Source organism: Prunus mume, linkage group LG5 (genome assembly GCF_029339155.1).
Source record: "Prunus mume cultivar Tortuosa linkage group LG5, ASM2933915v1, whole genome shotgun sequence".
NCBI lineage: Eukaryota > Viridiplantae > Streptophyta > Magnoliopsida > Rosales > Rosaceae > Prunus > Prunus mume.
This window is the reverse complement of record NC_142702.1, coordinates 24,289,297-24,302,152: the sequence shown is the minus strand read 5'-3', so window position 1 is coordinate 24,302,152 and position 12,856 is coordinate 24,289,297. Positions and strand designations below refer to the sequence as shown.

Genomic DNA, 12,856 nt, shown 5'->3' with positions numbered 1-12,856 from the left:
TTGTACTACAAGTTCCCGTCAATTATTTTATTGTTTTTATTTCAACAAATAGTAACGCTATCTACTACCAACAATCTCCTTAACTTGAAATAAAGTTGGTGTTTTATGTACCGAAAAAGAAAAATAAACTTTTGAGTTGTTTCTTGATACAAGTGATAGTTAAAAGAGGCATTGAACTTAAGATCTCGGGTGGACGATAAATACAACCAACTTAAGTTACAACCTCACATTTTTGTTGGAAAGAGGACAAACTATGTCTAGAAAAACCTTTTGTCATGTTTCAATGCTAAAACGTAGGTTTTTAACTTTAACCACATATTCTGGTTGAAGTCTGGAGGACAATTCGTGTAGAGTTATCAACTCTATCTTCTAAAAGTGTCGTCTACAATAATAAGACCATACACAAGTGGTGAACTGAACTCCAATATGCCCAGGTGGTGGGCATCAGAAGAGGGGAGGACTGAGGTTGGGTTAATCCATGAAATGAGTTTTCGCCCAAAAAAAAAGAGTTCAATCAAATGAGTCCACGAAAAGAGAGGGCCTAGATCGAGAGGTGATTCCAAGCAACATACCAAATTGGCCCAATCATCCAATGGGCTGCTCCGTGTGGTTGTTGGCTAACCCAATCATATAGAACAAAAAAGTCTTAAATTAATTGTTCCAATTAGATGTTTTGACTCTTTTGCCCAAGATAAAGGTTTTTCTTTATTTATATTTTATTATTAAATACAAGTAATAATTTAAATTACTGTAAATCACTCTAGTCTATAAAAAGGGGATTGGAACTTGGCTCAAACTATAGATTTGGGTATGATAGTCTGGCTTTTAAATTGAACCATAATTATAGTAACTAATGTTATCTTATGAACAATACGAAATTCATCCATTTAGAGCGTGCGTATTTAGGTTCCTAGAACCAAATACGAAATTCAAATCTCTACCAAGTAAACTTAGGAAGGAACAATAATGACAAAACTAATGCTATAAATCATAGAATTATATCCCATGATATATTCAAAACAAATCATAGCTAGTATGGCAAAGGCCCATCACATTGTTTTGGTAGAATATAGCACCTAGAAATTAGACACCCAAAAAGCACCGTGAAAATCTTATACGAAGAGAAAAAATGACAAAGTTTCTTTCTTAATCCTTATTAATCTTTTAATGCGATTTGATAATGAGAACCGGGAAAACATCAACCTCTCCACTCTTCCCCTAGTTGTTTATTTTTGAGTCTTTCACAAAACTCCCTCGGAATTTTGAAATTACATAAATACCCCGTAATGTTTTAAATTGTTTTCATAAAACCCATTTTCGTTAATTGTTCATCCAAGAATTGTTGCTTCCATTACAAAAAACTTATCCAAACCACAAAGTTAGCCTCAATGAATGTATGTGCAATCTAATCTCAAGGGTAACTTTGTCATTTGAAGAAATTTTTATTCTATAAAATCATAAATCTTTAGACGAAAAATCAACGAAAATGGATTTTGTGAAAATAATTTAAAACCCCAAGGGGAGTTCATGTAATTACCAACCAAAAAAATCTAAAGCATATTCTAGTTAGGGCAATTCAACTACAGACCCTGCCTGCTGGACGAGCCTTCTTTATCTATTGTGTCATGAATACATCCAAAAAAAAAAAAAGGTGTTTTTCTTATTTATTGGAAAAAAAAAAATTTGTTAGATCTAGGTCCAAAACAATTAGCTGATATTAGGTGTAGTCCACTTCTTTCTTGTTTTAGATGTAGGTCCTTTTACTTTTATTGTTTTTTTTTGGTTGCGTCGATTGTACCCTTTTAAGTAAATAAGAAAAAAAAACATTTAAAATCCAAATTTAATGCATTATTTCCTTGTAATTGAATTTCAGAAATTAAAATTTGAATTATGTTTTTGATAATATTAACCTACATATTATACCAATCACCCATATAAAATTATGTACCTATGCATCACGTAAACACTCAGACATTGAAAACATAATATGTTTAAATTGATATTGGTGGTGTTAAAGCATAACAACAAATATAAAATTTGAGAAAAAACAAATTTTTTTTTTAAAAAAAAACAGAACTATTGATGACGGTTTCTTAAACAATAAGTACCTGATATATAGTAGAACTTTCTAACGTACCTAATTACTAGATAAATATGAGATTATCTACCTGATTATTAGGTAAAATGTGAAATAATGTATTATTAGGTAATATGAGATGATATACCTGACATATATGTAGTATTTTTTAATATACTACGTACCTATATATATGTCATGATATATGATATTGTGTGGATCTGATCAATGCAACAAACAAAGACATGGGAAATGGAGAGAGAGAGAGAGAGAGAGAGAGAGAGAGAGAGAGAGAGAGAGAGAGAGAGAGCCAACGTTCTGAATTTTTTTATTTATTTATTTTTTTGGGGGCAAGTAGGCGTCTTCTTAACGCCAAAGACATGTCGATGCTTATAGAGAGAGTTTAATTTTACTCAACTGAATTCTATGTTCTGAGTTCTATTGGTTTAAAAATATGTCTTTGGCGTTAGTTGAAATTGGGGTTAAAAATAATAATTATTGTTATGCATTTTGTAATTTTGATTGAAGTATATGCCAGCATTTTAGGATTAATAAATTAAATTATATAAATTTGGTGTCTTGAGCTTGACAACATCACTTGTTGGAAGAGGACAAACTATAAAGTCTAGAACAACCTTCGTTATGTTAGAATGCTAAAACATGTATCCTTAGTTAACTTTAACCACGTATATATTCTGGTTGAAGTCTTGAAGATAAAGGAGTCTTGTTTGTGGCGAACTGAAATGGAATATACCCAAGTGGTCGACATCAGAAGAGGGAGGACTGAGGTTGGCTAATTAAGGTTTAGGTCTGGTAGTCTGGTTACTTAGAAATTGAAGAAGAAGTAAAAGTACACTATAATAACTGTACTACATTCATCTATTTGTTCATAAGTGTACATCATGAACAAAAAGATGCATATATGCCATTGACTTTACTACATTCATCTATTTTGAGCGAATCAACGGATCATCAAGCTAAGATTTTTTTTTGTTTTTTTCTTTTAAGAAAAAGCCAATAATTTTAGGTCTTGTGAAACTTTCTTAGCCATCGAAACCCTAAAGTGTAAAGCCAAAAAAATAAAACCCTAAGAGCCCGTTTGATAACCATTTCATTTTTAGTTTCAGTTTTTGTGCTAAAGTATAGAGGGACAAAAGAGTGAGAATAAGAGTGGAGATGAGATTTAGAGGGAAGATGAGAGGGGAAGATGGAAGGGATAAGTAACAAAAGTGAAAACAAAAACTAAAAACTGAAATCTATTTGAAATTTTTGATAGTTTTCACTTTCATCTTTCCATCTAAGACATGAGCAACTGAATTATTTTTGTGACATATGGGTTCCTGAAATGGATACTTGGAAGATGACCCGCTGGATTCTTCTTCCCAAAGGGGAATTTGTAGCATGGCCTTTGGGGTTCAAGGCAAATTGTAGATTTCTTATGACGATGCCTCCTCCACTCCAGATAAATGTTGGGATAAATGTCCAAGTTCGGTTTTGTATGATCCTAAGCTATACCAAGCCAGCAATACCAAAATTAAAATGGAAAGATTTGTATGGGAATGTCGATAGAGAGTTTAATTTTACTCATCTGAATTCTAATGTTCTAACTTTTGACTTCTATGTTTCAAGTTCCTTTAAATAATTTTATTTGAAAGATATCATTTAGGGTCGACTACGAATTTTTTTTTCAACAATCTAAACTATCTAGTTTTTTAAGTATGCATTCATAGATCATCCTTACAAAAAATTAGATAAATCGGAAAATGTTTCGATATCCAATTGTGTCCTACAAAATCAATGAACACATTGCTTTAAGAAAGTACTAAAATTTCAATAATTCAATTGAGTGGTAAAATGATATTGGATTCAAGTGATTTTTGTAGAGATAATCTTTGAATACATCTACAAAATAGACGGTTTGGATTAGTAAAATACAATACAGAGTGGGCCCTACAAAAATATTCCTCAAATAAACTTATTTGAGGAATCCTTAAAAAATATATATAATTATGTAGCTATATGCCTTTGATTGAATATTGATTCAACACTGCTGTTCTAAAATATGCCTTTGGCGTTATATAATTATGTTTAAATAGGGGCTATAACAATTTTTATGCATTTTGTAATTTTGATTGAAGTCCTATCATTTATATCCACACCAACATTTTAGATTAATAAACTAATCTCCGAGTTACATTTTCGTCCATAAACTCCAAAAATAGTTGGGTGAGGTCTTGAAGATAACACTTGTAGAGTTATCCTCTCTATCTTCCAAAAAGTGTCGTCTATAATAATAAGACAACAAGCAAAGGAGTGTCTTGTTTGTGGTGGACTGAAATCGAATATACCAATACCAAAGTGGTCGATATCAGAAAAGAAGAAGACTGAGTTTGGGTTAATGCATACAATGAGTCCACCAAAAGAAAGGGCCTAGCTCGAGAGGTGACATAGTTCCAAGAGAACATACCAAATTGGCCCAATGGTTGCTGTTCTAACTAACCCAACGATTTAGAACATTTTAATAAAACACTGTCAATAATCTTACGCTAATTAATTGTTCCAATTTGATGTTTTGAGCCTTTTGGCCAAGGTTGATGTTTAGTGTCTGGCAGTCTGGTTACTTTGAAATTTAGTAGAGTTATGAATAATAAGCTGCATATATCATACTAAATTACACGTGTTATAGATCGAGTTAAGATTGAATTATAAATACATTTCACTTGTACAAGAGACTTGATAACGACGTGATCCACAAATGCGGGGCAAATAGTTTATATTCTTCATAGAAAGGGAAGCTTCACAGGTCACTCCCTCATCATATATAAGATCTTAAAGTAAACTTTGAATACGTGCAATCACTCGCAAACCACACGTATGAAGTTAATTCACATAAAATTTGAATACCAATGAGTTTACAGTCCATCCAAGGTTAAGTAGCTAAGTAGTACAAGTAGGTTTATTTTTGACTTTATACGTAACAAATCAATAGAACATGCTGACTATCTACTCTAAAAAGCACCAAGAACCCTTTTGATTTGGCCTCAGATTTGGTTGTACTTATAAAATATTCCACATGCTCAACCTTCGCTTCAGAGTTTAAAAAAAAACATATTAAAAACAATTATAAGCAGCACGAACACGATGTTGTTTGACAAAGTTTTGAGTTGACTTAAGCCTTGAGTTTCTTTTCGCATGCAATGCGTGCGGTTGAATATAAAAACAGAAGCGCAAATGGAAAACAGGTTGGAGTGTTTTTGCAAAAACCTATGTCGAAAATCTGATCGATACAGTTGACTAAGGGGACACATCCATGGAAATCTTGGATCTTGGTCACTAAAATAACATTTTGAGAAAAGCACAGCACCATCGTAATCCTAAAATGAGCTCCCATTTTCAAAACTGTCTAATATTATTGTTGACCAACCTGGTTTTCATTTCATGTCATGTGTAAGTGACCAAATTTTTTTCTTTGTTAATTTGTTGTTGCAAAGACACAACCTTTTTTGTCAAATGAGGATCCAAATTCCACGCATAAAGAATGTGTGATGTTTCTGCATCTTTGCTGTCTTACCAAGTTGTTTGTCTCTTGGGTTGGTCCAGCTTGCTTGTGAGATTTGTAAATGTCAAACCAATCTTAATTTTATATTCATAATATAATAAGAATCTTTTTCCCTATGAACCATTCAAAGTAAGCAGAGGGGTGGGATTACTTGGCTCACGAATCTCTGTCTGCTTGATGCTTTTTTTTTTTTCTCTTTCTCAAAGACAAATTTCTAGGAGTGCATTTAGAAATGGAAAACAGAAATGCTCATTTGACTGTCAAAGCTAGTTGATTTTTATGGTCTCAAAGCCTTCAAATCCCAATGGATGTTAGGCCTAGGGGACCTTACCTTCCCACATTTGCGGCAGAATAGTAGACCAAAATGGTTGGGATTACCTAACTTGTCATTTTACAGTCATCAAACCTCTAAAAGTTTATTAGGGTTGATTTGTTCATCCACATATTCTGAGCCTTATAGATTGTCATTAATTTAAATACCTAAACCCCAACCCGAAGTATCAGATTATATTACATTTGATATACGATACAATACAACATATATATTTTTTGGATAAATAACAATCATTTGATTATATAGGCGCGCATTTCACAATAAATATAATGGACATTATGAGTGACTTATTCCCCATATTATTCACATGAGAATTACTTTTTCTACATATACCTCTATCATGTGTAAAAGTTATTATATATGAAGAAACGTGATTAGTTGGGGATAGCAAATAGTGATATTCCCGTGATATACAAGTTCATTTCTTCAATTTTAAAAAAGAAAGGTAAAATTAAGCTTCAATTCTCAATATGTCAGAAGAGAAGTGAAATGTCAACAATTATCAACTCATATGGGTAAAATTAAGCTCCAATAATGAACAGGGTCACAAAAACAAGCTGTTGTTTTCGCCAACAGAAGACGAAGTGGTCTGAAATTTCAATCTCTTTGAGCAGAAAAAACAATGAATGAATTTGATGCATTTCCTCAAAATATCACCCCAACCTTTAGATAGTTGCCCTTCACATAAAATAATTACAGATTCATGGAGCATTTATGAAAGAAAATAATTACATAAAATAATTACAGATAGTCGTTTCCATATCATTTATGAAAGAAAATAAAGAAAAAAAATAACAGAGACAAAGAACAAGAAATTTGCGTACTAGAATCTTGCTTTTACAAAGAATACATAAACCAGTTTCCGTTGAAAAATAACTTGAAATTGAATTAGAATATCCACAATTTAGTGGATACGGATTTAGCCAGGATTTACTACAAGAAAGTGAAACATCAAAACAAAGATCAAGAAAAGCAACTGTACAATAATATCAGACTTTCTCATTCTCTATCTTCTTACAATGTCATTGCCTGAATCTACGAGTACGGTTATGTACAAGAGAAGTTTATTTACTTTTATGATATTTTCGAGATGCATTGGTCCTGAAGGCAAGAGTTTAGGACCTTATACCATATAATTGGTATCATGCATATATACTAGGCTAACAATTTTGCATTAGTTTGGAAGCATTAGTGAAGATCAGTTTCATGCAAAATTTGGAAAGTTAATCTCGGCCTAATAAAAACTATGTAGTAGGTATATATAACCAACGTGTAGAAGACACCATGGAAACTCCTGAACATAAGATATGGTTCTCATGAACCAGCTGATCCGATAAGAACCCTCAGTTTCAAAAGGCATTTGAACCTCATTCCTGAGCATCACTGAATTTGCATTGCAACTCTAACAGCGAGGCCTTAACACAAAACTTCAGCGTGTGCTTGCACGAGGATAGTACATGATCTCAACGGGCTGGCCACCGCAGCAAGAGTTGCAGCTTCAATAACATATTCAGCCTTTATTTTTCCTCTCACCTCACCACTAGAATTTCTTGCCATCACTGGATTGCCATCGTCCTTGGAAAGCCAGAACAATCCCCATAGTAAGAGCCAGAATTTCAAGTTGCAGGGTTCCATCCATAAGGGTATTCAGGTCCACCACTAATTTCTCTTTTATTTAGCCCTTCTAATTCCAACACAAAGAACCCCACTTTCTGATATGAAAAACACAATGCAATCTCCAGCAACAAGCTTCTTCTCAATATTTAATTTACTCCAATATCCCTGGTTATTAATTGAAATATTATATTATATTACATTTGATACAACACAACACATATATATCCCATGTTATTCAGATTAGAGGTATTTTTTCAACGTAATTTCGTCATGTAGAAAAGTTATCATAAGCGAAACGTGATTGGTTGGGATACCAAAACAGTGATATCCCTATGATATACAAGTTTGTTCTCCTTCTTTCTTCAATTTTAAATAATAAAAAAAGGTAAAATTAAGCTTTAATTCTTAATAGGTCAGAAGAGAAGTGAAAAACGACATGTCAGATAAACAAGCTGTTGTTTTCTTCGCCAACACAAGGTGGTCTGAAATTTCAACCTATGTGGGCAGAAAAACACAATGAATTTGATGCCATTTCCTCACAATGAAATATCAACTTGTTTCCCATGCCCTTCACATAAAATAATTACAGATTCATGGAACACTTTGCAACCCAAGCTTTCAAATTTGTTTCCATATCATTTATGAAAGAAAATAAAGAAAAAAGAACAGAGACATAGAGCAAGAAATTTGCAGGCTGGAATCTGGCTTTTAGAAAGAATACATAACCAGGTCCCTAGAAAAATAACTTGAAATTGAATTAGAATAATCCACAATTTGGTGGAGAGGGATTTAACCCGGATTTACTACAAGAAATTGAAACATCAAAAGAAAGATCAAGAAAAGCAACTGTACAATAATGTCAATAAAGGAGAGTTTCTCATTCTCTATCTTCCTACATTTTCATTGACTGAATCTACGAGTACGGTTATGTACCAGAGAAGATCATTTACTTCTATGGTATCTTCAAGATCCATTTGGTCCTGAACATCACAGTTATGGACCTCAGCCCATATAAAGTCTTCTAGCTGTCTTCAAAAACTCACTGCCAAAGCAACCAAGAAAACACACAAAACATCATGAGTATTGCTCATACACATCTTGGAAAACCGAGAAAGAGAAAAACAAGGCACAAGATTACAAAAGCAATAAATATGCACAAAAGTACCTGAAGGGTTCATCTTCAGTGTGTTTAATAGCACCTTCTGCATCCCCGTAGAGCACATTTCTCAGCATCTCAGAATTTTCCAAGCCAAACATGTCGGCCAACTTTCCATACAATTCTTTGTATGATCCAAGGACAGAGAGATCAAGGGTCCCCACATCCCCCGATTCAATGAACACTTTGCAATAACTTGTCTCCAAACTAACATTGCTTTTCTGATGATCTTTGTTCCAGGGAGACCCTTCATCAGATGAATTTTCCACTGAACCATTGCGATGTAATGCAGAGCCAGAGCCATCAGAACAATTTCCTTTTTTTTCTGGATGCCCATCTGATGAACTACAATCACCAGAGGAGCTCTTAGACATCTGTTGCTCTGTAAGAATTAGCTGACCAAACAAAAATATGTGAGGCGTCTTTATCTCACCATTGCCCTTCAAACTCTGGGAGGGAATTCCCTTTGTCAGACAACAAGTGATATTCTCATTGCTTTCAGCCATGTGCATGAAGTTGCCCTCAGGGATTCCGGAAGGGGCAAAATGACCAAGTTTTTGAAAACCAACTGGAAACATACCCGAATGAAGTTTGTTGAAGAAAACATCTGATGAAGATAGTCCAAATTGAGCTTGCCTGGCTCCCTGTATGCCCGCTGATATTTTGTCTGATACACTACATAAGGGGTTGCTCGAATTTAGGAAGTTGCTACAAACTGAAGGCATTGGAAGTTGGCTAACAAGGGAATAGTCTGGGTTATGTTGAAGTCGCAGCTTCTTTCTTGGCGGAGAGAAGGGGGAAAGATGGATGGCTGGTATGCTTGATACCAATTCGACCAACCATGGGCTAACACGTTTCACATTTTGGAGCAGATCTGGCTCGTCCCATGAAACCTGAAATGATGATATTTTGTTTAATGATTTACAAGATGATAACTTCATATCTGTCTACTAACAGTTTTAGTATAATTGATATCATGCATATATACTAGGCTAACAATTTTGCAACAGTTTGGGAAGCATTAGTGAAGATAAGTTTTATGCAAAATTTGAAAAGTTAAACTCGATCTTATAAAAACTACGTAGAAGGTACGTGTAACCAACCTGCAGAAGGCGCCATGGAGACTCAGGCCATCGGCTGGGATCTGCAACCTGAACATAAGATATGGTTCCCATGAACCAGCTTATCCGAGAAGAATCCTCAGTTTCAAAAGGCATTTTGAACCTCATTCCTGAGCACCATTGAATTTGCATTGCAGCTCTAACAGATGTGGCCTTAACACAAAACTCTGGTGTGCTTGCACGAGGATAGTACACAACCTCAAAGGGCTGGCCACTGGCAGCAAGAGTTGCAGCTTCAATAACATATTCAGCCCTGATTTTACCTCTCCGCTCGCCACTAGAATTTCTTTCCATCAAGTTATTGCCATTCTCCCTTGGGAAGCCAGAATAACGCCCATAATGAGAGCCAGAATTTTCAGCTGCAGGGTTCCATCCAGAAGGGTATTCAGGTCCACCACCAATTCCTCTTTTAGCCCTTCTAATTCCAACACAAAGATCCCCACTTTCTGCTCTGAAAAACACAATAGAATCTCCGGCAACAAGCTTCTTCTGGTTCACAAAATTACTCCATCCTGTTGTCAAGAGGTGACGACGAGGAGTACCTCTATAAATATGCCTAAACTTCCACGTCTCACCGTGCACATCCTTTGCAAGAATGTTCTGAACAGGAGGCTCAGCAGAGTAATCCAAGCGTGGGAAGATAGTCTCTGCGCAGTAACGAGGCACGGAGAACCCTCCCCCATTGTTAGCATCAGATTGGGTCAATGTCTTGGCAAATGATGTGGGTTTTTCCGGATTCTCAACTGTTCCATTGTTTTCCACAAACCCATCCTCAAGATCAAAAGCATTCTCTCTTATTGGTATCAGCTTCATTTTCGCATAAACCTCATCCGTTTCATGATCTGCCATATATCTAATAGCAGATATCCTGGAAAGAATGAGTGGAGGAATTCTAGAATTCCCAAAATCTACTTTCCCATGGGCACACTCAGCATGTCCCTGAGGGAAGTAGAAGACTTTAGAGTTGATGTGTGGCATTTGAACCATGCCACCAGCGCAGGCATGCCAGAATTTAGAATCCAATAACCACTTCTCTGAGTTGTTGTTCATAGGGCCTCTTACAGAATCCATTACTGTAATCATAATGTCAAACAAACTATTGAACCTTTACAGCATAAAAATTCCTTGTATGGCTTATTGCTTTCCTCAGCGAAAATGCAGCTGTTAACACATGAGAATTACAAAAACAAAAGAAAAAAAACTTCAAGTTAGATATGTTATTATTGGTAAGGGAAGAAAAGCCATAATTTCTTAAAAGAAAAAAAAAACCTCAAAACAGAATTTAAATTTTAAAAAAAATAGCAGAAAAGAAACTGACAACTGAGAAGAAAAGTATCAAACTATCAATCACAAGTTAATGGTCAATGAAAAATCCAGGAACTTTTCAAGTTCAATTGCTGGGATTTATGAGAACACACAGAAAAGCCAAGAAATTTGGAAACAACAAGAACCAACTAACAGAACAGAAACATGAGATTTAAGCAAGACAAGTTAACAAGAATCAATGATTACCTCTCTTTCAGAAAAATCAGAAATATGACAGATGAAAGTCCACCAGGATTTGGAATTCCTCTGAAATATGAAGTCCAAAAAATCTAGAGAGTTGGTGTGTGCTGTGACTTTGTGGATGTGAACTGTAAAGGGTCGGCTTCTCTGTCTTTTGTCTCTCTGTCTGTGTGAAAAGCTAAAGTGGGTTCTCTCAGAGACACAGAAACAACAAGTGAAAGCAGAAGAAGAAGGCTGGAGCTTCGTTGCCGACCAGAGCAGACTGTGTTAGGAGTGTGTGAGAGAGAGATTTAGACGACAAGGGACACATACCAAAAGGCAAAAGCCTCCCCCTTTTTTATATTATTCTTATTTTATTTTATTATTATCGCGGGTCCAGAGATTTACGTGCTATTTTCGATAGTTTCGGATCGCAAAAGTCCAAGTGGCTTTGCCAAATTTCAGGTGAATTCCCTTTCTCATCTCTATCTATCTCTCTCTCTCTCTTCTTTTTCTTTTCTTTTTTCACAATTTCTGTTCCCATGATTTTAAATATTGATAACATTTTATTTGTTTTGCTTGTGTCTATTTATTTTCTATGTATTTTGATGAAACATGTGCAAGGGAAAGTCAATGTTACTTGGAAGGCACAAGGCTCATGGCACAAAGTAACCTAATTAAGTGGCATTAACCATTCCAATAAATTTAAGCTCATGCTCCATTAAAGAAGCTCATTAGTAGTAGTGAACACTTCCTACAAATTTCAAGGCCATTTATTTTAGTGTCTTACACTTTGGAAGCCATGAAAACTCATATCTCAAGTCAAAAGTCAGAGAAACTCAATAAATCCACCAGATTTCAACTTGTGTAAATTAGGCCCCAACCCAAAAGGGTAGTGATGAACACAATGTATTTGTGTTTGTGCTATCCAAAAACCACATTCTTTTTAAAACCTTTTACCTCTTCCTTTTTCTTTTGTCACAAACTTTGTGTCTTCAAAAAGTTGATCAAACGTTATTATGCTCATTGAAGAATTTAGTAAAATTGTTACGCCTGCAGGTTAATTATGTTCTCTTACTCGATTTCAAGAATATAGAAAGCTTAACGCTTGTAAATTAAATTAACGAAATTTGCAAAAGTCAACTCGTGTTTTTCACGCACAACACATCGCCAAGTTTGACTATTGGAGTAAATTAACAATAATTACTTCTCTCAAATTTTCCAACTAATAATGTGGGAAATTTTTGAGTTCTATTAGCATTATTCAATAAAATATAGAACAACAAAGTCCTCATAAAAACAGGTTTATTAGAAAAATTATCCAATCAATTGAATATATGAAAACATAAAATAATACTAATTAAAATGGGATTGGAAAAATGAAAAAATAAAATAAATTTGAGTACGCGAAGAAATCGCAAAATTGTTACAACATGGCGACATTCATGCAAGTGCTGAAATCAAGGTAGTGGTTTTAACCGAAGTACGTGGACTCCTATGGTCAAAT

The 12,856-nt window shown here is 34.7% G+C and overlaps 1 protein-coding gene across 1 annotated transcript; it reads right to left on the bottom strand.

Annotated features, from left to right (window-relative positions):
* Positions 1-8,273: 8,273 nt before the first annotated feature.
* LOC103332365 (auxin response factor 18-like) lies at positions 8,274-11,687 on the bottom strand. The gene is made up of 4 exons (XM_008235096.2): positions 11,377-11,687; positions 9,847-11,025; positions 8,753-9,636; positions 8,274-8,629 (listed from the first exon to the last, which is right to left on the bottom strand). Exons 2-4 carry the CDS (start codon positions 10,945-10,947, stop codon positions 8,590-8,592), a joined length of 2,025 nt encoding a protein of 674 aa, XP_008233318.2. The 5' UTR covers positions 10,948-11,025; positions 11,377-11,687; the 3' UTR covers positions 8,274-8,589.
* Positions 11,688-12,856: the final 1,169 nt, after the last annotated feature.